Source organism: Amblyomma mixtum, chromosome 2 (genome assembly GCF_055824585.1).
Source record: "Amblyomma mixtum isolate Tamu chromosome 2, ASM5582458v1, whole genome shotgun sequence".
Classification (NCBI taxonomy): Eukaryota; Metazoa; Arthropoda; class Arachnida; order Ixodida; family Ixodidae; genus Amblyomma; species Amblyomma mixtum.
The window spans coordinates 204005675-204032111 of NC_143013.1; the positions used below are offsets into that span (position 1 = coordinate 204005675).

Genomic DNA, 26437 nt, shown 5'->3' on the forward strand with positions numbered 1-26437 from the left:
CAGTTGCTGTGGGTGCTCCCTGGCGTCTTTTTTATTGATCTTCCATTTCACCTCTACAAAGCTTGCCGACAGTGAAAAGAATGCTATAAACTGCGTCTTTTTTGCTGGCTCTATATCTCAGCTACTCAGTTTTGCCCCCTCGGTTTCTCTTCCGCCTTCGTTAACATGGAGGGAGGGACATGTGTAGAGCATCTTGGTGTAGTGTTTTTCTTGTTGCGAGCAGGCACCACTGTACGCACTCGCCTATGGTTTTCTTGAGTGTCTTGAGTCCGTGTCTCGAATCGAGCGCCTGTACGTTTTCAAGACCACACTGACTACATGCGGCGTGGAAGTCTCCTTAAGATTATGGGTGAATCCGTGAGCATTTGAGATTGTTAACAGCTGTGTTCATTCCGTTCGCTCTTTCTCTCTTCAGTTTGGCCGCTTTCTTGAGTTTTGTCTTATGAAGGAGCTTTTTGCTTATGCTATTCAGGTGCTCTCCTTTGCAGCCAGCTCCTTCGAATTCGGTAGCGGATGCTTGCACCAATTTGGCGTTGGAATGACTTTTCCAACACCGATTACAACACCATGAGAGCAGCTGCTGTGTTTGTAGCCTAGGACTGTGTCCCGTAAAAATATAGAAGCCAGCCTTTGTTCTCTGGTGGATTACATAACCAGCGAAAATTTCCCTTCTGACAAGCGAGCAAGGTATTTGGGCAAAGCAATGCTTCTGTTCTTGCGAAACTCAAAGATGAACACTTCTATGTGCGGTCGCACAAGACAATCACTACTTCTTGTCCAAGCTTTCTCATGTCCGCATCGTTTTCGTCAAAACATCCTATCATGAGGTAAATGTCTACTTAAGAAGAAAATGGTGGCTCCATTTGAAATGGCGAAGGAAATTTACTGCGAGAGAACAGTTCACCAAACTGTTTTCTTCATGGCTGTAGGATAACGAAAACTGCACGAAGAAACAGAGGAGTAAGCGTGGCACACAGAATCAAATAAGCGCGGCGCACTAACAGATCTATACTTGCGTACACAGGCAGCGCAAAGAGTGGTACGTTAACGCCATTGTGCATGTCAAACTTGGATGTGTGAAAGTGCGAAATGTACGGTAAATTAGAAACGCAAGGTGAAGCCAAATTTAAATACACTCTGTGGTGACAAATCAATTCTAAAGGTGTCAAATGCGAAATCCTTTCACGCATAACCTTCATCCCAGCTCTCGTTACGGTGCGTCACTAAGGCAGCCAGCAATATGCCGTCAACGTGTTTAAGAGGGAAGAGGGGAGACAAATTTTGAGAACTTAATTTGTTTTTTTTTTTATTTGCAGGCTACTTCCGCGACACAATGGGATCTTACGACAACCTCTTTCGACTCGTCGCAGGCCTGCAGCTGTTCACATCAGCGATATACTTCGGCCTTGCCTACAAAGAGAGGAGGCGCAACATCGCTGCGTCTAGTGAAATGCCATGCAGCGTTGTTACCACTGCTTCCTGATAATCACCGTGCCTGCCTAGGCACATCTCAAATGAAACGTTACTTTCGCACACAATGCCCCCCAGCAAATGTCTAGTCAGAAACCAGATGAGGAGGTGTGACACAATCGGAGGCCTATGTGATCGAATAGGAATATGAGCATCTTAACGACTTAATACCTTTTAAAGCGGCACCCATGCCAGCGGCTGGCGCTTTGTCTTTCAAGTGGCAAAAAGTCGGTATTTTAATGTATTGTTTGGGCATCATGTGACGCAGAACCTAACTGACCGTTCTGGTACTAAGCGGTTGCTTTCAGCAGGTTTCTGTTCTCCACGTAAGCATGACTTGCAGTAATTTCTTATCTGTTTGTCTTTTTAGTCACTATTGAGGCTTCGGGCTTTAGATACAAATATTGTTGGCGCGGCGTAGTCTAGATAGCGGTAGCCATCAGAAACATGCCGTTACTGGACACAGCCTCAGCTTCAGTTTTGTGGCTTACGTTCGGTATGAATCGAGCTAGAAAAACGTCCTGGTCGGCTTATCGTAGTAGAGCGCCAGCTCGAACACTTACACATGGAGTAGGATTATAACCTAAAGCAATGCTATTTGCGTGTGCTGTTTGCTCTTACACTAATTTTCAACCCTGTCACCGCAGCTTGTACACATTTCCAAGCTCTTAAATAGCGTGCACAAAACGTCTAAGCAGGCAGCGAAAAAATCACATGGTGCAAGCTTAAGATAAAACGTATAATTGGGGCTCATTTTTTCTAGAACCATAGCACTCCAATGGGCGAGTTGATAAATGGAGATTTTGAAAATAATTTTTAAAATTAATCATTAAAGATGCATTTAACCTGTCCTGCAACATATAAAGCTGATACGAATGTCTAGTACCTCTACTAAAAAATACACTCGTGAAGGTTATGTTATTCGGCAACGTGATACACTGCTCTCTATATAAAAAGCCCACGTATAGACCAAAAAAAGATCATGCCATATTGTAAACTTTTTGTCTCATTTTGAATTATTCCGCTTGCTGGAACCACATGCGTGCTTTTTATGTGCCTAACAGCCACCTGATCAAACTCTCTTGATTCGCTGTAAGGAACAACAGCATTTGAGTTAACAAACAATCTTCTAAACATGATACAGTACAGAGTAAGAAATCTGGTGCAGTGAATATGTTTCATTTATGTAAAATACGCACATCACCAAACTGTTTAGTAGTACTAAACGTTCAATGCAGTGAGTACATCGGCCTCAACTGCAGGTAGCCAGGGTCTGCGCTGCTACCGATTTGCCTTATGACATTTGAGTTGCTTGGACCTCGGTCAGTTTCTCTCATGACCTACCCTGTGCTCTCAATACGGCCTCGTGGCTAGCACGCCCGAAGCGCCAGGAAATGGTTGCCCACCTTGTCTGTCCTTTAATATCTGTTTAATCGCTAATGTAAACAGACTGTCAACTGCTGTTTTTTTTTTGTTTTTTCGCAGCATTCTCGCAACTTTTATCAGCAGTGGGATATTTTCTGTAACAAAATATACAGCAAGGTATTTCGTACGCACATTGGGAATTACTTTTCATGTAGTATCTTTATAATCATCAAGCGCCAAAAACATCGATTACGTCCTTTAATAGCGCGAAAACTATTTGCACTGTGATATATTTTCAATGACGGCCCCAATGCAACGTGAGATAGAAGGTGTGTCATCTGTTTGGTTGGTTGGTTGGTTTATGTGGTTTAACGTCCCAAAGAGACTAAGGCTATGAGAGACGCCGTAGTGGAGGGCTCCGGAGATTTCGACCACCTGGGGTTCTTTAACGTGCACTGACATCGCACAGTACACGCGCCTCTAGAATTTCTCCTCCAAAGAAATTCAGCCGCCGAAGCCGGGATCCAACCCGCGTCTTTCGGGTCAGCAGCCGAGCACCATAACCACTGAGCCACCGCGGCGGGGCGGTGTGTCATCTGGAAGGATATACTTCAGTAATGCTCGTTCTTCTGGGGGCGAAAGAGGAATCACGATCGTGTCATATCAGCAGCCGAAAGTACTTCTATAATATTTCCGTCAAACAAGCCTCTCTAAGCATGACCCAGGCTAAACAGGGAGCATCCTATGCGTCTCTGTTTGGCCCGGATATATGAGTCCATAAGGAAGGCTTTCGAATGTGTTATCTACTGAAAATATGTATCTGCAAGAGTTCATTTTCATTTCAAGCTACTTGTCGCTAGGGCATTTTACCCGTGCCTAAGCAGTTTTTTCATTGACACATGCACATAACAAAAAAGGCTCATTCCACAAGAAAACATAACCGATAACGTGCTTCCCAGGTCTAGGCTCTTCGTTTCAAAAAATTAAAATATGTTATTCCTTCAACGCCTGCTTCTTTGGTGCATCGTTTTGCACAAATATTTTAACGCTTGTTCCACCCCCTCCACCATCAAATAAAGTTCATAGTCACCAGGCAATCGAGTGTCCTGTTTTATTCTGGAGCTCACTGTATGCAAAAATCTGAGTAATAAAAAGTTCAATTTTCATGACGCCTGCCAGAGTTTTTATAACACTGCGTGCAATACACTGGACGCCGGCCAAGACTGACGCATTCTTGTAAAGAAATGGTTCAGAGCACCTCGGCCGCACTAGATCCTTCAAATAAAGCGGGTTGGTTGGTTGGTTTATGGGGTTTAACGTCCCAAAGCGACTCAGGCTATGAGAGACGCCGTAGTGGTGGGCTCCGGAAATTTCGACCGCCTGGGGTTATTTAACGTGCACTGACATCGCACAGTACACGGGCCTCTAGAATTTCTCCTCCAAAGAAATTCAACCGCCGGGGCCGGGATCGAACGAATGCGCCGTGGGGCATAAGCGAGCAATATTACTGGTTTATGGTTTAGAGGCTTTAACGTCCCAAAACGACTCCGGCTAGAATTGATTAAAAATATCAGCGCATTAGAATGGAACAACGGGGTAGAAACAGACAGGACGAGGGCCCGTACTGTTTGTTTCTACCCCTTTGTCCCACTGTATTGTGTGAATCTTTTGAATCATTCATGAGCCACCACGTAGTCGAGCTTTCTGCCTCGACATCCGGCTATGAGGGACGCCGTAGGGAAGAGCTCCGGAAATTTCGACCACCTGGGGTTCTTTAACGTGCACTGACATCGCACAGTACATGGGATCCTAGCATTTCGCCTTTATCGAAATACAAACGCCACGATCATAATCATTTCGGCTCCTGGCCACCAGGGCTTACGAGGTAATGGGGCCGCTGACGCGGTTGCCCGAGCGCTTACTCACCGGGCTCCTCATCCGAGCTCTTCTGGCTCGGAGACTATCCAGCCGCTGCTGGTTACCGTATATTCCTTTAAATCGATGTGCCTGAGAGTATGGCATACCTGTTTTAGAGTGACGAGAAAGACAAATTTCTTTGAAAGTGTAAGCATTGCTGACGGTCGTTCGGTTTTCTATATATACGCTTGTGGTAAGTAAGCCTTCGTTTACCGAAATCTCAACATCTAGGAAGTTAATTGTGCTGTGGGAGTACGCGTGAATGAACGACATGTTGGGGTGGGCTTGGTTGAATTGTTCAATAATATTTCCGCGTCTACAACCAGAGCCGCTCGGCAGCTGTTCGGCACGCAGCTCGTGCGCCACGCTGTTCGCTGCTGAAGAAGACGAAACTGGACGTTCCATCCGGGCCGTCTCGGTGTGCTGTCGCATCTTCTCGGTGTTGGCGTTTCTCTGCCGTCTAGACGCGGCGCTACCTGTACCAACTGCTAAGTGACAATATGTAGGAGTTCTTGCTCTCTGTCAGTAAAAACTTAAAAAAAACATTTTGACAAAAAACATGACATTTATTTAATTTCGACTAGTGCCCCGCTACAGTGCGATATCAGGGCACATTAAAAATTACCATTTGGTCGAAATTTAAGGAGCCCTTCTCCACACCGTCCCTCATAGCCTGAGTCTCTTTCGAACGTTAAACCCTCATAAAACATACACATACCCCTAGCAACCTGACCAGCATGTCAGGCGGCAGCTCATTTAAACATGAGAGGCAGCACGGGAAGGCGAACCTATATCGCAACCCAACCCAAGTCCCACTAACGACAGCCCCAGCCCTAGAATGGCAGCGTCGCATCGCTGCACTGCGGCACCACTGCGCCAGGAGTGGTATAAAACACCCACGCATATATGAATGAAGAGAATAACCAATTCCGCATATATAGACATTAGACCATTACGGATACACTCCCTTATTACTACCAGCATCTCGAAATTGGTAGCGAAGTTCTGGGAGCCATAAGGGAATGTGTCTACTTAGGGCAGGTAGTGACCGCTGATCCGGATCATAAGAAAATAACTACAAGAATAAGAATAGGGTGGAGCGCATATGTCAGATTCTCTAAGATCATGAATGGCAGTTTACCAATATCCCTCAAGAGAAAAGTATACGACAGCTGTATCCTACGGGTACTCACCTAAGTGTCAGAAGCGTGGATGCTATCGAAGAAGGTTCAGCTTAAGTTAAGGACAACGCAGCGACCTATAGAAAGAAATATGATAGGTGTAACGTTGCGAGATGGGAAGAGCGCGAAGTGGGTGGGTGAACATACCTCCTATTCGAAATCAAATGGTGGAAATTGGCTTGAGCTACCTATGTAATACGAAGGCAAGATAACTGCTGGTCCCTAAGGGTAACAGAGTGGATTCCAAGAGAAGGCAAGCGTAACAGGGGGTGGCAGAAAGTTAGATGGGCGGATGAGATTAAGAAGTTTGAGGGAATAGGGTGCCGCAACTGGCAAAGGAAAGTGTTATTTGGAGAGACATGGTGGAGGCCTTTGGCCTGCAATGGGCGTAGTCAGGCTGGTTATGATGATGAACGCATTATCGCTATCCGAACAACTGCCATCCGTGAACACTGGATCTCAACAGTGCAACAGAAAGGAAAACTGAACTGCCTGCGCACCTAATTCGAACTTGGCCTAACTACGCAAATATACCATCATTTCTTTTCTCAAATCCGTTGGAGAATTGCGTGGCACCTGGATTTCAATAACGCTCTCTTGCTCGCGAAGCAGATGCTCCAACTGTCATTACTGTGTCATCTAGCACGGCGCACGGATACTGATAGCCGCACATGAGTCTTGGCGAGCGTCCCTCATCAGCCATTTTTCCTTCCTTTAGCTTTTCTTTACAAGTGACCGCGTGCCCGGCTTTCTTTTTCGCTTTTTATTACTTTATTTTTTCCCCATCATTTATTTACTTGTTTAACATTCTGAGTACCTATCAGTTGACGCCTGTGTTATGGCCGATCCCCCGCAGTGGGTACGCGCCATTATTTAGAGGACAACAACAACAACAATATAGGACACTCAGCTGAAACTGGCGTCAGGAAGTACGTCACGACTACTCAACTCTCTACTGTTCTTACCAAACGCCAGAGTACACAAGAGTGAAAAGAAATGTTCTAATATTCAAGCGTACGGTCCTCAACGTCGCTACTTCAACGTCACTGTTTTAACATATATATGAAGATACAATTTATCTAAAAACGGTCTATAGATTTTTTTTGGCTGTCGACAATCCTTTTGAAGCCACAGCACGCCATTGCTATGGCCAGGCCAGACCAGCAGTCGTCTGTATTTTCAGCACGTGATTGTGGGAGAAGAAGAAGAAGAACCGCTGGTGCGCTGCTCATACACACCCACAGTAATGCATCAGGACAATCAGTCTCGGAGCCGAGCCTCCATCAAGGGGCAGACGCAGCATGGTACGCTGCCCCAGGCGGCGCCTACCACAGCGCGTGCCTTGAAGGACGCCGCATTGAAGCGTCCTGAGAAGCCGTCTCCTGTCAGCAGCAAGGCTGAGTTTGAACCGAACGTAGACTCAAAGATCCTCTCTTTAAGGTTCGGAGCCTCAGAGGGCAGCAGGTGGGGCAAGTCCTGGATGAGCTGTCGCCCCATGCCAGTGACGAAGCTTATCCCTTGCTGGGCTGGTTCGCTGTGCATGGGTACGGCAATGGGGTACTCACTACCCGCTGGCCGAAGCCTTCGCGAAGCCAGGGACCGCGGCGCCGTGGACATCACCCATGCAGGAATATTCTGGTACGGCAACCATGCGAACATCATGCGAATATGAGACTGCAAACGTGGCTCTTGGCCAGTGAGAACAAATTGAATTTGGCATGTAGGAATTGGTTATCGCTTTATAATGACCAGGAGGGTACCGCGGTTGGTTGTAAGGGTAAAAATTTTATTGTTAATTACGCTGAGAGGGGATTAAAGGGGCTCATCGCGGCAGCCCATGCCCAACTGATCTTGCTCTGTACAGCCGGGACCAAGCTGAGCGGCAAGGCCTCCCACATCTTGTTTTTGAGACCACTGCCGCGGCAGAGGCATTATATAATTACTGCAATATTAAGTAGTAGCGGCATACTCGGCATTTATCGATGTATACGGAGGGGTAGATTTTATTTAGTACCTTAGGTGAGGAAGGCGATGGTTTGTAGTTGTTCCCAGTGAACTTATTCCGATTTATGTAGAGGGCAGTGGGTCAGGCGAAATTACTGCCCCCGCAAACTAAGCTTTTAGAACATAGAAAAGGCCAATTCATTGAAGAGTTATCGCCATCGTCTTCCATTTTCGCATAAAAGCTGCGGTTACCAGAAAGGTTTGGTTTGGTTTATGGGGTTTAACGTCCCAAAGCGACTAAGGCTATGAGAGACGCCGTAGTGGAGGGCTCCGGAAATTTCGACCACCTGGGGTTCTTTAACGTGCACTGATATCGCACAGTACACGGGTCTCTAGAATTTCTCCTCCAAAGAAATTCAACCGCCGCGGCCGGGGTTGAGCCCGCGTCTTTCGGATCAGCAGCCGAGCACCATAACCACTGAGCCACCGCGGCGGCGGTTACCAGAAAGATGCGGTTACCAGAAAGATAGCTTCTATTACAATCAAATCCTCACAGGTAGGCTACATAGCCGTTCACTTCCAAATGGTGATAACGGCATTGTCTTGACGCCACAAATATGAATCAAAATGCTCGAAAAAATATGTTCTTAAATTTAATTTTCTGACAAGCAAATGCTTCTTTTCATACGTAACTAGCATCAGTATTGCCAAAAGAGCCATAAAATTGATTTCGCTTTAGAGTAATTGTTGACTGCAGCTGTCCCCAATGTCCCGTTAATCCTACGCTAGGATGCCTTGCCTACTCCTATGTGCATGGGCAGCGTCTCCATGCAGCACCTATGAACCGGTTCTTTGTAACGGTTCAGTGGTACGCTGGTGCAGGTTCGGTTCGCTGATGACGCTGGGCGCTGTGTTCGGTTCATTGGTTGGGGCGGTGCTGACGCAACGCTACGGCCGACGCTGGAGCTTCCTGACAGCGGCGCTCGGCCTGCTTGCCACATGGTTGTGCATGGGCTTGGCTGAGCACGAGTACCTCTTTTACGTGGCACGCTTTGTCAATGGCTTTTTCACGGGCTTCGTCTCGCTCGTCGTGCCAGCGCACATCGCCGAGATGGCCCTCGTAACACACCGTGGAATGAACGTGAGTAGCGTCAGGAAATAACGCTCTTACTTGAGCTGACTGTCAGAATGGTATTCTGCTATGTCCCCCCGTCCCAGACATTAGCAGATTTTTCCACATACATTGTTCCTCATGGTCGTGACACTTCGGCGGGAAGCTTGCCATGTTGGCCATTGCCGCAAAATTATCAGCACTTTCGCTGAGGCTTTTAAGAACAAGTTCAATTACATTGCCACAAACTATCACGCTTGACCCTTTTCCATAAACTTTACCATCATGTTCTGCTCCATGACGATTTTTTTCAATCACCTGAATCTTTTTTTCCACGTCGCGACCACCCGCTGAAAGTTAAACGCATATCATGCCACACTTCTTCGTTTGCTAACTCTTTCATACCACGTACTATAGTTGCCTGGAATAATCTTCCATCACACATCGCTTCTGAACGGGATCTTAATAAGTTTCAGGACCTTCTTACCCAAATGTCTGTTTAGCTTCACTATTTGATTGTACCACATGCTGCATTCAGCTTTTTTGTTATTTTGTTTTGTTCCTGCGTTTGTTATGCCTCTAAAACACTATCTGTTTTTTTTGTGTGTGAATTAGAATGTATACTACAGGTTTTTGTTTATTTCTTTTGTTTTCTACATGTGCTTTCTGTTCTTATGTATAGCACATTGGCGTTTGCTCAATATTATTTTGTGTTGTGTGTCTTCGCTCCCCCCTATGTAATACCCTCGATTGAGGGCCTTTAGGGGTTTATTGAATAAATAAATAAATAAATAAATAAATTTGACTCTTTCGGTGTATTAAGGGGCCATATGTCATCGTACTTCTTTCTGTCGTTAAGACGAGAGATTTGTTTTGGAAAATGGCACCAAACTGAGTTCACGAATAGCATGCAAAGGACACTACAAAACAGGAAGCCTTGTGGTGTCCTGACACCCATCTTACAATGGTGGTTTCGCACTGGTGCGTTATATTTGGAGTACCCCCTATCCAAAGCTTTTGCTACTTATTTCTTCAGTCAATGTTTTACGGCCTTGTACATTTCTCCCGAAATTTTGTACTTGTGCTATAGGATTGCCTATTCTAAACAAGCCAGCCGCATTCCCTGCTCACTGCATACTTTGCGCATGCCCAGTACTTGTTCAATTAAGGTACGATATCATTAGCTCCATTTCTGTCGTGACCCTCTCTGCTTTCTTCTTGTCTTTTAAGGTCATACCGATCACTTTCCTTTGCATAGCTCGCCGCGCTGTCGCCCACTTAATATGAAGTCTTTTTATCTCTATGTTAGTTGAATTTAAGAATCCCATGCGGCAAACTTTAGTCCGAAACAGTGACTCTTCGTGTCGTACCTTGCACCCCTTACACAAGTTCACTTTCTACATCGGGACTCGACGTCGAATTCTCTCAAAAGATAATATTTTTATTCACTGACTACTTTTTAATCCGGCGTGAGTGGAAGAGGCGCATGGTCTTCCCTTCCTTCGTAACCACTCAAGCTCACCACACATTCCTCGCCAAGCGGATATTGTTGAGCAGCGTTGACCAAGAGGCGTCAAACTTTATGCAGCCGCATTTGCGACCAGCGCACCTCCATGGTTTCCAAAGATCACTTGTAAGGCGTTGAACATCGCTAGGATTGTATTGTTCACAAGTGGCCCAATTTATGCTTGTAGCGAGGTTACAAAACATCCCGCATTTTTTCGCTTGTCTCGGTATAGCTATTTTTGAAATTTGCTTACTACGAAGTAAAAGAAGTAGGTGATGTCGTGCAATATAAGTATTTTGCACTCCCAGAACACCTAGCTGCATATTATAATTATTGCTCTCGATACATCGGAGACGTTGAATACGTCGCGGTTTTGTACTACGTGGCCGATAGCTATTCTGAAACTTAATACAATTTTTCTCGGCATGGTTTGAAGGGGACAGAATCTTAAAATGTGCTTCATACTCATGAAAAAACAAAAGAACATATATCCACAACATATGTGATTGATTGATTGATTGATTGATTGATTGATTGATTGATTGATTGATTGATTGATTGATTGACTGCCTGACTGATTGATTGTCGGACAGACGGACAGACAGACAGACAGAGGAGTGTGCGTGTGTGTGTGTGTGTGTGTACGTGCGTGCGTGCGTGTGTTTGTGTGTGTGTGCGTGTGTGTGCGTGTGTGTGTGTGTGTTTGTGTGTGTGTGCGTGTGTGTGTGCGTGTGTGTGTGTGTGTGTGTGTGTGTGTGTGTGTGTGTGTGTGTGTGTGTGTGTGTGTGTGTGTGTGTGTGTGTGTGTGTGTGTGTAACTTCTCTGCTTTTGAGCCACCAATCCTCCAAACGCTTTTGCAAACTTCAACGGCAGATTTGTTTGCATGAGCATTGTTATCTCTAAACCCTGCGGCCTCAGGGAGATTGACTATGCCCGCATCGACATCAGGATGGATGCCATCAGAATGGCGTGTTCAATTCTGTCTACAGATTTACCACACACAGCATTTGTGTCATCTTCGTTAAATTTCTTTTTGAAGTAGTGCGTCGTAAGACACCGTGATCTAGCTTCGAAAAGTAGGGCACTGCCTCTTGTGTTAGCAGCGAACGATTCCTTAGTGATCTGCCTTTATCAATATCGATATAATTCTATACGCTGTGTCTTTTTCATTGAAAAAATACGCTTTAATTGAAATAATTAACTGCCGCAGGGCGCAACGCACCATCTGGTGATCACGCTGGGCATGCTGTACGCGTACGCTATCGGCCGCTTCCTCGATTGGGACTGGCTGGCGCTGTGCTGTCTGCTGCCACCTCTGCTGCTGCTTCTTCTCACGTGGGTGGTTGTCGAGTCGCCTCGATGGCTGCTGCATCAGCACAGGCACCATCGCGCCTTCGAGGCGCTGCTCGAAGTGCGCTCCTCCTGCCACCAGGCCAGTGTTACTGCACGGATCGTCTCCGCGCCTCAAAGATTGTATTTGTATACGCAGCCTCCTATTCTGTGGATTTCATGACGGTTGCCATCCAAGCAAGCGTCTCGCACGCTGATCATTAATCAAGTTATCCTCTCTTTGGAGCGAACAACATGGGCTCAAGTGGACAAAACTCCCGAAAAACTAAAGTACCACTAACCACCTGTCTAGGGTTGGCGTTGTACAGTTTGAATACAGCGCAGAACTGACATTATGAACAACTACGAACTCGTTAAAGTTTTACCTTAAGACTTTTGTTTTTGACGAAGCATGCATTTGATATGGAAGAGACTAGCAAACGGAACTAGAATATTTTATCGTTTCTCAAATAACTATGCCATGTAGATATAGACAGCATTAGCAAAGAGTGTGTCATGTATTCTAATTGAGAATTATGGGAGTAGCTCAGGTTTATTGTTGGATTGTGTAGTAGATTTTGCTGAGATCCGTCCAGAAAAGAAAAGGAGCAGTGGATGTTTCGAACCAAAATAAACCGAAAAAAGGTCAGGACCTAGAGCAAACAAAGGAAATGAATGCCGGATCAAAATAAACATGTTAGTTAATTTACTCATTATACTCTCATAAATTGAACCGCCGTTACAACATTCAAAAGTATTAAAAAGTTAACCAAAACAGCAAACCGCAGTTGCAAGTAGTAGAGAAACTTAATGAACCGGTGAAAACTTACACAATCTTACAAATTCCTGTTGAAGCGTTTAACAAACAAGGCATTGGTTCCAGTATAATTAATAGCATCGAATGTTTTGCTAATCTAATTATGACCTCTAATTGCAAGCGTGAACTGTTATTCGACATTTATTAATAAGGCGCCTGGGAGTGACAATTCTTTGATAACTTTGTGTAACCCGGAAATATAACTTATGCGCAGAGGTACATTTCTCGTACCTCTCAGCTCCTAATTTCAATAAATAAATATATAAAACTAGATTTTGATCACCGTGTAATACGAGAGTGACATGTGTGTGCCCGCACTTACACGCACATAACTCTTCTCTACAAGCCGCTTTTGGCTCAAGTTTTATGCATGATATTAAAACTGAATGCCAAATGATTATAATCTCATCGCAGGTGAGATGGAAAAACTCGCGTGTACAATTGATGTAGTCGAGGGTTTGACGGCATACCGTCTGGTCAGGAATGATGGTGATGAGGATTGCTGGTCACTGGCCAAAGTCAATAAAGATTTCTTTATTGACTTTGGCCAGTGACCAGCAATCCTCATCATCGCGTGTACAAAGATATGCGTTATTGCTCATTAGGTCCAGCTGGTCAAAATTACATCTTCGATCCATCACCTGTTCCATAAATCCAATAATGTCTTCATAACTTTATTAAATTATAAGTGATCCCACCATATCGACACATAACTATTTTATCGCTCTTGGATCAAAGTAATACACTGAGTAAATTACACTGATGCTACCAGTACGCCTGCGCACGATCATGGCCGGGTATTCTGTGCATGCGCTGTGAAGTCGCGAACTTAGCGTACGCTGAACGAAAACGCAGCTATAACACGCCAATGATATACTGTCTGACTTCTCTGCTCGATCCCATTACAAAGGTGTAATATTCAGTTGTTCGTGTGTGGCAACCCGAGTCTTGTGTTACCTACAAGAAACAATCTGAACGATACTGCCTGCCTAACATTCGGCCCAACTTCCGGACGCTGCAAAGTCAGCTCCCGTGAAAACGTTGTCTTCCCGTGTCTTTGCAATTTCCTTGGTGTGGGCGTAATGTTCTAGGCACCACATTTTCATAAACTGCACGAAATTGCCAGCGTTTACGCCTTGGCGCATAATGACGTGATTTCAATGAGAGCTGTGTTCTAGGTACACGCTTTGTCTTCGCATGATATAGAGGATGAGGGGATGCCTGGGGGGAGGTGCCCGAAAGACGGGGGGTGGGGGGGACTTGATGAATGGACTGATGCGTTGCTTGACAGGGGCTGGGCCCCATCAAGAACCTCGCTGTAACGTGCATCTCGCGCGCAAGTTGGAGAAGGTTTGCATTGCAGAGGCAATATGATTTTCCAAGGCGCTGCGAATAGTTCCGGGAGCCTCGTGACACATCTGCCTCTAAGCATCAGACTAATTAAAGCGGCGCTGTTCTTGCTAGTCAGTACACTTTGCTTCTGTTTCAGTTGAACCTTTGTCGTCCCAAGTACATACACTTCTAAATGGTTTATGGTTTATGCGGAATGTGCGTCTTAAAGTGACTCGGGCTGTGAGAGACGCCGTAGTGAAGGGCTCCGCAAATTTCGACTACCTGAGGCTCTTTAACGTGCACCGCCATCGCCGCACAGTATACGCACCTCTAGAATTTCGCCTCCATCGAAATTCGACCGCCGCGGCCTGATCGAACCCGAGCTGAGCGCCATAACTACTGAGCCAACGTGGCGGCCACTTCCAAAATGTTTTCAATGATTTCATTCAGTTTCAGTATTATACATGAATGTACTCTGAATAGCCGGAGAAACTTTCACACAGCGTATGGTGTAGTCACACCGCTGCGACCAGCTTCACAATGGGTGGGCTGGCGGAACACTTCTAAATGGTTATTGTTGCGCCAGCGCTTCCGTTGTGAAGCTGGTCGTAGCGACGTGACCACACCATACGCTGTCTGCAAGCTTCTCCGGTTGTCCAGAGTTCGAGTGGCAAGCGACAATGCCCCCTCACCTTGCTTTCTACTACGTTTTGGCGCACGAATTCCGCAGTTCTTACAAAATTGTTGCCTGTATTCGTCATCTCGCCAACAAGACATGACAGTGTACGCGCTCGTCGATGCCATAAACGCAGGCCGAGGCGGAAGTCGAGTTCGATGCCATCCGCGCAATCTTCACCAAGTACAATACTCCGGTGACGCACTACGCTATGGCGGTCCTAGTGATGGCTGTGCAGCAGGCAAGTGGTGTGAACTGCATCATGCTCTCCGCCACCAGCATAGCGTCCACTCAGCAGGCCACGAACGGCCTCGTGCTTCTAGCCATCCTCCAGGTAGGTGTTGATGATGCCGTGTGCTGATGCAGAGTTTAGCTTGTGCGCTAGCGTAGAGGCGTGTGTAAGGTTATACGCGTTTTCTACACGGAGCGATCTTGTACCCATGGACGGCTACTATACTCGGCGACCACTTTTCTTCTTAGCAATAAAGGAAAGGTGCAGGAATGCAGCATACGTAACTCTGTCTCTCCGCCATTAGTTCGGCTGCCTTGCACACGTGGTTGCTGCACGGTTATTCGCTGTATCGCTGAACCAACTGCTTCCATCTATGGAAGCTTGTTAGAATCGAACCCACCTAAACCGACTTCCGTTAATCAAAGAAACCGTTTTTTTCCTCTCACCTTGTAATGTTCAAAATGAACCTTTATGTTAGCCTTAAGCCTTTAATAACTCATGTTACCAATATGCTTGGTTCTCAGAGGAAATTAATAGCTAAAACCGTGGACTATATTCGAAGCGTGGCGATAAGGCATGTTTCAGCTCTGCTGCCGTGGCTCCATAGCCGAGAAACATTGTAACGGATAATTTACAATTTTCATGAAATCGACACTATGATACTGTAGTGCCATCAACTAGTACAAGAATGAAGGCTGCAATTTGGGCAAGTTACTGATAAACCAGCAGCAAGTCAGCAATAAAATTTTAATAAGAAGGGTGTCTGGCAGGAAGACGCTATCTCGTCCGTGCTATTCACTGTCTGTTTACAGAAGATGTTTCGAGGCCTAGATTGGAAACAGTTGGGGACACGAGGTAATGAAATATATCTAAGTAATTTGCGATTATCTGAAGGCATTGCCTTGCTAAGTAACTCAAGAGATGATCTGCAAAGCACGATCAATGAGTTTAGTCACGCAGAGCAAAACGGTGGTCTTAAAGTTCACATGCATAAAACCAATCTAATGTTCCCGTCTGACAGCAGTTCAGAATTGGTAGTGAGATTCTGGAAGCAGTAAGGGAATACGTCTACTTAGGGCAGGTAGTGACCGCTGATCCGGGTCGTGAGAGTGAAATAACTGGAATAATAATAATTGGGTGGAGCGCATATTTCAGATTCTCTGAGATCATCAATGGCAGTTTGAAAATATTCCTGAACAGAAACGTATACGACATCTGTATCTTACCGGTGCTCTGCAATGGGGCAGAAACGTGAAGGCTGACGAAAAGGGTTCCGCTTAGGTTAAGCACAACTCAGCGAGCCGTGGAAAGAAAAAGCATAGGTGTAACGTTAAGAGGCCTGAAGCGGGCAGAGTGGGCAGGGAACAAACGCGGGTTAATGACATCGTAGTCGAAATCAGAAGGAAGAAATGGGCTCCGGCAGGGCTTGCAATGGCAAGGCAAGATAACCGATGGTCCTTAAGGGCAACGGAGTGGATTCCAAGAGAAGGCAAGCGCAGCAAGGGACGGCAGAAAGTTACTTGGGCGGAGAGCGAGGGAGAGAGACTAATGAATAAAGGAGAGGTTTGCCTGATTATTAGCCTAGCATGCTACTCCAGGTGAGAGTTAAAGAAGACGGTGAAAGAGAGAGGAAAATAGAAAGAAGGGGATAAATAAAAGGTGACATCAAGCATACTCGTCCCTCGCGCAATCACAAACACGCACCAACATCAAAGGGTGTCCAACAAACTCGTCCCTAAGAAAAACTGAGGATGCTCTTGTCCTTCGCGCAGCCGAAACCGCATCACTCCAGTGTCCAAGAACATGTTGCGGGTGCACGGGGTCGACCTTAAAGGTGCACTGAAGAGGTATCTAAACTCGTATTTTTGCCGCGGGAACTCGATCTACACGTTCCGAGCATTCTTATAAACTTCGACTTATTGCCTTGTGTGGCCGATTTCCCTAATTAAATCGAATTAACGTCCCGCTCCCCGCCTTTATTTTTTGAATTCTCCTCGTACGGTGGGCGGAGTCGACCAACGCGTGGAGTGCCTTTCAGCTAGCTCCGTGGAGGCTTTGCTTTCGCTTTATTTTGTTGTATAGGTTTCCGTTAATAAGTGGTTTCATTCGCAGATAATATAGCCGCAAAATAAGGCCGCAGAAATAAAAATACGCGTGGACTATTTGCTTCTGCAGATTACTACGTATTACTCCGTCGATGGCAGAGCGGCAAGCCGCCACGGGACTGGGGGAAAGGCACTCCATGAGTTGGTCGACTCCGCCTACCGTACGGGGAGAATTCAAATAAAAAAGGTGGGAGCTGGACGTTAATTCGATTTAATTAGGGAAATCGGCCACACAGGGCAATAAATCGAAGTTTCTAAGAATGCTCGGAACGTGTAGATTGAGTTCCCGCGGCAAAAAGACGAGTTCAGATTCCTCTACACTGCACCTTTAACACATAACAGTATCTTACAGTGCCTTGTGATGGGTATTAAATATTTGGCAGCGGAAGATCAGCTGTTGAAAATCCTCGCGCACACCACATGTTGGGCACGAAGGGCTACTTGATGCACCAATTTTATGAAGATTGAATTTAGTGAAGGAAACGTCCAGGCGAATTCAGTGCCTCACGTCTATCTGAATTGCATGGCATGCAGAAATCACAATTGGGGTCGGTACGAAGAAGGGGCCTATATTGACTTTGCGGATCACACCACAAAGAGGTTGGCGAGGGCCAGGATTTAGAATCCAGACGTCTCGCGCCACCACTACGAGAAAAAGGGTATGGGTAGCAGCAAGGAGGTGTCGCCATGCGCCTACCTCGCTGCACCATCAGCACGATCGTTGCCTGCGAGACCGCAGTGAGCGGGTACCCACTGCAGCACAACGCGGTGACTTAGCTCACTGGCCTTGGTATGTAATATATTCAAGTCGTCGATGATATCTGCTCCCGATGGCTTCCTATTGACTTTATTGATTTTAGTGCAGCGCGAGAGCCACTAAAGAGAACCCACGCTTTTGAGGGTCGTTGTAGAATGTAAGTAAATGCTGCTCGCAGAGCAGCCAGCTCGATATCATAGTGGAGGTGCGGTGACTCAGTGCCGCTGAAATTCTGTTGCGCGTTGACAGAATCGAGGCGCCAATCTCTGATGAGATGTTTGTGACAGAACCATCAGTGAGAGAGCCATTAGAATGGATGTGGCGGTGCGCACTGTAGCAACTATAAATGTGCTCAAGGGCAAAATATTTAAGTGCAGGATCGGGGGTGTTTGTATTTCTCTTAATGCCAGGGACTGTGTTCTTTATTTTCCACGCTGCGTACCTTCAAGGTCAGGAGGAGGTTGTGACAGGGCTCTGGTACTGCGATGGGAGAATGCCAGAAACTTTATGCAGTACTCTGCGAGTTGATAGTTAAGTACATGAGCCACAAACCGCACCTGGGCCCGATGCAGCTCTTGAGTTAACAGCACTGATACAGATAGACCTCTGCTCTCCGCCAGAGCACCCAGGTGGAGGTGTTCTAGGAAAGCCCGAGGCAGATTCACAAGGCTTTATCTTGCATAGCTTCAAGGATTTTGATACTTGTTTGCTAGATACCCGGAGTAGCTGAGAGAATAGCGCAGAAGGCGTTCACATAGCGGTCCATACAACCGTAGTAATGAAGGTGTAGAACAGCCTCTTATGATGATAGAGAGCATACGAAAGATAGAGACGTAAGAGCAGAGCTTGATTTTCAGCTGTTGTATATGTGGGGACCATGACAGTAACCTGTCAAACGTCACACCCATAAATTAATGGCTTGTGACGTAAGGTATTGGGGTACGACCAACTTTGAGCATGTAACGGGAAAGAGCGCACCTGGAAAATGCAATTGCTTAGCTTTTCTCTGGTGACGTTATACAGGCCCTGTTACAGCATAGAGTTTGGTGGCATGGCGTTTCGTTATCCATTCAGAACGAAGGGTGATGAAATGATTTCATTCCTATTTGTTCTTATTTTTTTACTCTTTTATTGCGTCAAAAGATAAATTAAGGAAAGTTGCAGTCATGTGAAAAGAGGCTTCTCATATGCTGTATGTAGGCGGCAGGAGACTGTCACGATTATTTAATACCTTCCCTAGCTGATGCTCAATCAGTCAGTCACACGAGCGCAAGATTAGAACAGAATGAAAGGGGGGAACAGAATTTTATTATATAGACTATACATTTTGTTATTCACCTTATTTCCTTCCACTATCTACCTACATGCCGAGAGCACTAAGCACGGTTAATTGCTCCGTGAAACGAGTGCTCCGGAAAAGACGACCTTATTGGCCCCGTTTAGTGTTGCATGGAGGTTTAGTAGAGAAGCTGTTTTGTGAAGCCAGCCACTAATTTTTAAAAATAGCATATTTGAGCTATGAGGAATCCTGTGGCAGAATAACAACAGTGTTGCCGTACGTCGGAAAACGGGAATAAAATTAAATATCAAGCCAGCTAACTAATTTCGCATAATTAACTTCTTTTTTTCAGTTAGATACATGGCTGAAATGAGATATTTGTAGATTGTCGCTAGTAATACAAATATCACTTGATAAAATTTTTTTAAAATTATGCTTTTCCCACTAGTCACGTGCACTTCAGGGGTTGCTTTGCCTGCATGCTTTTCGAAACCACACATATTTCGGCATGACCTAGCCACAATTTTTTGGGCCACAGCACTGAGGGTAATGGTTGGTTGGTTTGGTTTATGGGGTTTAACGTCCCAAAGCGACTAAGGCTATGAGAGACGCCGTAGTGGAGGGCTCCGGAAATTTCGACCACCTGGGGTTCTTTAACGTGCACTGACATCGCACAGTACACGGGCCTCGAATTTCTCCTCCAAAGAAATTCAGCCGCCACGGCCGGGTTCGAACCCGCGTCTTTCGAAACAGCAGCCCAGCACCATAGCCACTGAGCCACCGCGGCGGCTACTGAGGGTAATCGCGTTTTCGCAACCGCAAAAACTCATACAGCTATTACGACCGGCTACAAATCCCTTATTGCACCCAGGTGCCTACTTGTGATACTTCAAAGTTATTAGCACAAATTAGTTAATAAGTTAACCGCCCAATCCACTTTGTTCACCTGTTTTGTGATGTCCGCCGAAACTGGCATTATTCTGCCGCAGAAATAGTCTTCATAACTCAGAAAGGCTATTTTTAAGTATCAGTGGGCGCATTCCTTGAAACATTTCGTATATATTAAAATTTGAAATACAATGTTCTTGCAAAAATCATGAGTGACAGAAAGACCCACATCTTTATCAGTTAAATCAGAACTGGCAGTGATGTGACGAAATTTTATTTATTTGTTCCTACTTTAAGCATGGAGGGCTATAGCATAACAGGCTGTAATAGCTTATAGCAAGCTGTAATATAGCAGGCTGTAATAGCATGGAGGGACAAAGAGAGAGGAGGGGTTGTGAAGTGCCCGGATAAATGAGGTGGTTTCAATTATCCTGAGCGTAAAGTACTGTCACACAACTTTACGATTTTTGTGAAGCATGGCCTTCCATGTGCTATTTCTCGGTCCCGCAGTTTAGAATGGTCATTGTTGCCGAAAAACGATCGTCTTATTCGTGACAATATACGCAGTTCAGACTAAGATCTCTAAGGTGCGAACATTGCCAACTGCCAGCGCAGAAAGGCCTAACCTGTATATTTTGATGGCAGTGATGCTGGAGCAGCTCTTAGCAAGGCTTCGGTTTTGCAACCGATCGTAGCGCGGATTCTGTTCTGAGGCTTGATTTTCGTGAAAAAGTGGTCGTTAGAACGGCGTAACACGCTGATTCTTATAGCAATGCCAGCCGAATTTTTTTTCCCTGGACTCTTGATCGCACTCTGCGCACTTTTGCAATTCTAAGGCCGGTTCTAAACCAGTGCTTTCCCTTCTCAGGCTCTCAATTGGCCTAGTTGGTTGTCGTTATCACACATGTTAACTAGCGCTTATACAGAGACACGGACAGAGAGACAGGACGCACGGTGCAGTGACTAGCGTCCGTCCTGTCCCTCCTCTCTCTCTCCTTGTCTGTGTACAAGCGCTAGTTAACATGTGGATTTCCCTTCTCGCTCTTCTGTGCAGTCTTTATTCTCAGTCCTGACCGTGCCCTTCTTAGATTTGGTTGGTCGCCGGAAGGTGATCGTCGTGTCGGTAATTGTCTGTTCGACTAGCCTCGTCTCACTGGGCTTCGTCTACTACACCACTCCGACAGCGCTGCCAGTGGGTGCAGGTGCCGCAACTTCGCCGCATCATTTACACTACGTCGAACCGACGGCCACTGCCTCGACGTTGAATATGACGAGTCCGCTGACGTTTGCATGCATGGTGCGTACGCCGCTTCACTAGTGAATGCGAAGAAGCGCGCTTTTATTTGGTTCTCACTCGTATATAAGGCCAATAGGAGCACCTGGGATAAATGTAGACCATGCTGCATTTACTTGCTGTGTGCTGCGCTCGTTGAAGCTCCTGAAGAGAATAGGTGTGTGCTCGAAGTGCGTCGTTGGCGAAGCGACTACAAACCTTTTCGTACGCTTCGACCTCACAGCAGCACATTGCACGCTTCCTTGTTGCCGATGCGCAGTGCTTGTGCTGTCGATGCGCCATCGTTGCTTCACCGAGTGTTGTGTATACTCTTCCCGCCATATGAACAATTTTTTCAGTGCTTCGCGGACCAAATGCATATCCTCAAGTTCACACGCAAAAGCAACTGCAGCTACACCCTAAGACCTGTTGTATCTACGTCGCAGTAGTAGCGATGCGAGAAACTGTGTTTACGTTCAGAGTGCCGCCGAAACAACGACTTGTACAGTTTTCCGCACACTTGTCCAGAACATTCGAACGGCGCACCAGAGAGCAGACTTCTGTGTTTTATAAGTAGCCTTTGTCTCTAAGCTTGACTACAACGTGCGGGAACATTCTCATGAACTTTTTTATCATATCTGTAAAAGCTGCATTTGGCCCGGCCGTCAGCAGCAATTCACAAAAATGCAGAACAGAGGGCGCCGATCAACTGCTCAAGACACACCTGGAGGACTGTACGTGGGTGCACGACACCTTGACTGTAAAATTGCGGTTCATCGCGTTACATTTTTCTCAGATGAATGAAAAGCTATACCGGCCTGCGGCTCACCTGCGGTATGGGTTCGGCAGCTGGGGCGAGGTGCTCTACTGTTCCATTACCCCGCTTCCTTTCAAGGCAACGCACAAGCACGCATGATTTGTGTTGGTACTTGTACACTTCACGAAAGCTAGGACCATTCTAGGTTTACTTTGGTTCTTAAGCAGGCGCAGGGGCTCTTCTCTGAGTTCTCAGCCTTGACAAACGCTACGCGCACTATTAGGAAGAGATTTCAGTGACCCCCGTGGGTGCTACGCAGTAAACACGATGTGAAACTGCCACATAAGTTCTCGCTTCATAGGTTCTCGTTGGCGTCCGTCGTTGCCAATTCCGCTGCAGGCTTTCTTCGTGGCCGGTTACTCTATTGGCCTGGGGCCGGTTCCATGGATTCTGGCCGCCGAGCTGACGCCCTTGCGCAACACTGGAATGGAGTTGGGCAGTGTGTGCGCCGCCAACTGGGCCAGCTGCTTCGTCACGGCGAACTTCTTTTCGACCGCGAGCACCATGCAGCTGCTGGGGGTGACGGTGTGGCTCTACAGCGGCGTCACCCTCACCGGAGGCCTCATCTTCTTGGCCTTGCTCCCGGAAACGGCTCACTCGTCCATCGAAGAGATTCTTCTCATCGGCCAAGACGTGCAGGTCAGGGGAGGATAATGGAGCACGCTCCGTGAATTCCGGAGCTCAGCTCTTTTATTCATGTCCACCGAATGATCGTGGCGATTGTGAAACATTAGCTATTCCTCTCCGTCCTTTTGTGCACCTCAGGATTTAACAAATTTGAGGTAACGCGTCGTATATACTAGGCATAAAAGGAACGGCGCATCTTGCAGTTTTGATAGAGAATTGATACTCCTCAGCATGCTTTCTCAGAATCTAGGGTGCACGGATTTGGCCTCTTAAATTGACAACACCAATGGGCACAGGGAGATTTTTTTGCTTTCTGCAGCATATCTGTTGCTTTTCTAATATATGGTCTCGAGCATGCGCACACGTTTTTTACAGATCTTTTTTTTATACAAAGATATTCTGCCGCCAGTCCGACTCAGTTTAAATTGATGAAATAATGTGAACGCATTAGAAGCTTCTTCAGGAAAAAAAAGTTTTAGGAAGCTTAATTCACTAATTAATTGGAAAAAAAGCGACGTCTCCAGACCAGAGCTTTCCCATTGGCTGATTGGCAGGAGAGAATTAAAGTCATCACACCGGAGCTATCTCATGGGCTTGAGGAAGTGAAGTTACCAGACCAGTAGTAACGTCACTTCAGGGTGTAGGCATCAACAGCTGCTAAGGCAATCGCACTGCCAACACCTAATGACATCTGGTGCCCCTATAAGTTTTTTTTGTTTTCCTGCCTAATTTTTATTTCCTACCGCATCACATATGCGACCGCACATCTTTCAAACTTACCTAAGCGCAGTATCAAGAGGAAATTCAGATATATACCTTTCTGTAATTACCCCTTAGCAGTACTTTTTTCCTTTGCGCGCAGCAAAAGCTTTGCGAACAGCAGTGCTTTTTTCTGGGCGTATGAGTCATTAATACAGAACAGATATACTCCCATGTTCACGAGCAATCTCCATAGGTGCATGTAAAGTCCATTTTTTAATGCTGAAATGTCCCTTTGTCATGCAACCTTTATTGCTGATTTAGCACACCAAAAAATAAGAACAAGAGGGAATATATGACACGGACGCTGTCCTTCTTGTCCTTCGTATTTGTTGCGCAAAATCAGCAAGATAGATCTTAACCATATACCCCAATACACTGTACAACCTTTGTATTTATGCAGTCAGAATTGCATTCAGGTTTCATAAAAAAAACAGCGCTGAAAAGCAAAGAGACGCAGGAAGGCGACCAGCATGGGACTGCATTCCTGTATGAGCCCCACAGGGTTAACCAGAATCGGCAATTTCTGATGTCTGACTGCCTGATGCCAACCCTTTCTCTGGGTGTTCTATATGAATATATTCAAAACATACGGCTCTCTCATAAATAACGTTTTTTCTTCATATAACCGAATGCACAGTTTGAGCCTAATCATCTGAGTGATGATGTCATTCTAAGCGCTCTCAGTGCTTGACGTCAGGTTGTAGTCATTCTAAACACGTACTTCTCATTATCCGTCGTGGAAAGCTTGCAAGATACTTCAAGCAAACCTTAGCTCCATATTACTGTCGTTTTCCTTTCTTGATGCCCCGCCGCGGTGGCTCAGTGGTTACGGCGCTCGGCTACTGGCCCGAAAGACGCGGGTTCGATCCCGGCCGCTGCGGCTGAATTTCTTGAAGGCGAAATTCTAGAGGCCCGTGTGCTGTGCGATGTCAGTGCACGTTAAAGAACCCCAGGTGGTCGAAATTTCCGGAGCCCTTCACTACGGCGTCTCTCATGGCCTCAGTCGCTTTGGGACGTTAAACCCCAATAAACCAATAAACCAACCTTTCTTGATCCCTCGCCATGTGCGCAACGCTTATCCATGAAACGTTGCATGCCGGATGAGCCTTGGGTGTGAAAGGTTTTCAAGGACATTACGACCTCCACTTATTAGAACTTAAGGGTATTCGACTTTCTTCTCAAATGTTTTGAATGTCTGCGAAACCCTACAGCCATTCGTTAAAAACCTATCCTGCATTGTAGGGGTATGATTGCCGTTGGTGTGAGGACGGCGGTAAAGAGCATATAAGGCCATCTCTTTCAAAACTCCCGCTAGCGTTTCAGAAGCTGGTTTGACCAAATGTTTAGAGGAATCCCCGAAGGTGGAGTAGATTTGTAATAAGGGAGAAATTACTCATTGACGTCCACCCAAGCTTGGGTGGACGTCAATGAGTAATTACTCCCTTATTACACAAGCTGGTTTACATATTACACTAGGTATATTTCACGCTTATATGCACAGACAAATGTTGCCCATTTTCAGCGCCAGACTAGTGTTTGACGGCTAGTCAGAAAACTTGTGGCGCCTGTATCACCGCACAAACGCCAGGCCGCGAATACGCGCTTTATGAAACGTCACTTACACGCTGTATTTGAAAACATCTCCTGTAGCGTGGCGCCAAAGACAAAAGGCGACGTTCCAAGTCCGAACTCGCATCAGGGACGGAGCAGACTGCCGCCCCAAAGGAAGGCGTGGAGCCTTCCCTCAGACCGCCGCAACCACCGCAACAGGGCAGCCGTGCAACCGGCATTGCCTCAGGGCCCGCTATTGAAAACGCCCCCGAGCAGCCTCAGCCCCAGCGTCCGGCTGCCCCTGGTTTACGAAGATCGTCCACGGCCTCCTCTCGACGCTCCACGACATCTAAGTCCAGAGACGCTTCGAAGCGATCGCGAAGCAGCATCAAGGGGGCCCAGTGAAGCAGTTTTCCATTGCCAGGCCCGGAGCGCCACCAGCCACGCCACACGGGCAAAACTGGAACTGTGTGACTGTAACTGTTCGAATGGTCCAGCACACAAGCAAGCTTACCATTTCAATTTGAGCGCATTCCCTCCGGGTATCACCTATAGTTAACGATGTATGCCTAATTAGAAGGAGTAATTATTTCCTGTCTGTAGTCTGCTTTGTAATAGAGCTGTCTTGCTAAAGCATGCCACGTGTGTGAGCCCTTTGGCTGATAAGAGTCTAGAAAATGAGAAAGTTTTGCCCTTGCTCGCTCTTTTCTCAGCCGGTGCGCTCTTGACGAATGAACCAAAGCGCATACGAATAGAAATATAAATATAAGTTGGGGAGCCGTTTCTTCTAGGATTATTGAGGAATGCTTGGGAGCACGAGCGCAGGACTTAGTATTTTTTGCAATTCATTGTATTATGCCAGCATCACACTCCATTCGCACCTTAACTGCCCTTTTACTTGCCCTTTAAGAAGTGTGGAGTAGCAGGCCTGTGTCACCTTCCCGCAAGCCGACTTGTCGACATTACCTTTCATTAAATTACTTTTTCTCTCCTCAAAGATTTGCCTCACGAAGCAAGCTTTCTATGGCTGCTTCTGAGCAGGTACCTATTCGCGAGTTCCACTCAATTCTTGTTTTGTGTTCATGTATCGGTGTTTGGTGACCACTGATTCCTGAAGGCGACCCTCATTGGAATCATTTGTGGCTTATGTTATTGAGCAATCCCTTCTCCCCTTTCCTCATCGCCATAACAGCTCGGCTTTTATTGTGGACCATCATCGTCGTTTCTGGATCGAGAGCTCCACTACGCCATGTTTCGCCAAAGTCGTAAGATGTCGCAGTCCGACCTTGAGAAGGAGGAGCGCCGGAGGTGTGGCTGTGACGTCAGACCACGTGACTCGCCGCAGCTGCAGCCGCCGCGCCGCTGCTACGACCGCGGTCCCTCGACAGCCGCTTCGCCAGATGTGGTCATGCGATTATGCACGCGCCTATGCGCTCGCTAAAGGACGCGACGCATGCAGTTTCGCAATGGATGAGAGCGCGACTGGCAGTGTGCCTG

General features: G+C 46.4%; 3 protein-coding genes across 6 annotated transcripts in view; all 3 read left to right on the forward strand.

Annotated features, from left to right (window-relative positions):
* The window catches only part of LOC149362293 (monocarboxylate transporter 12-like), a 71862-nt gene extending 67780 nt beyond the window's left edge, over positions 1-4082 (forward strand). For 2 of the 4 annotated variants that reach the window (XM_089572981.1, XM_089572978.1), the window contains exon 7: positions 1317-4082. In XM_089572981.1, coding sequence (XP_089429107.1) covers positions 1317-1483 — 167 coding nt within the window. In that variant the 3' untranslated portion in view covers positions 1484-4082. The remainder of the gene's footprint in view (positions 1-1316) is intronic. The other 2 variants (XM_089572980.1, XM_089572979.1) reach the window with 1 other exon arrangement.
* A 3403-nt stretch (positions 4083-7485) lies between these two features.
* Positions 7486-21228, forward strand: LOC149362295 (solute carrier family 2, facilitated glucose transporter member 8-like). Its single transcript, XM_089568254.1, has 5 exons — positions 7486-7571; positions 8760-9018; positions 11706-11927; positions 14786-14983; positions 20965-21228. Exons 1-5 carry the CDS (start codon positions 7486-7488, stop codon positions 21226-21228), a joined length of 1029 nt encoding a protein of 342 aa, XP_089424380.1.
* Positions 21229-22440: 1212 nt separating this feature from the next.
* Positions 22441-25649, forward strand: LOC149362296 (uncharacterized). The gene is made up of 2 exons (XM_089572982.1): positions 22441-22639; positions 25040-25649. Exons 1-2 carry the CDS (start codon positions 22505-22507, stop codon positions 25343-25345), a joined length of 441 nt encoding a protein of 146 aa, XP_089429108.1. The 5' UTR covers positions 22441-22504; the 3' UTR covers positions 25346-25649.
* The last annotated feature ends 788 nt before the right edge of the window (positions 25650-26437 follow it).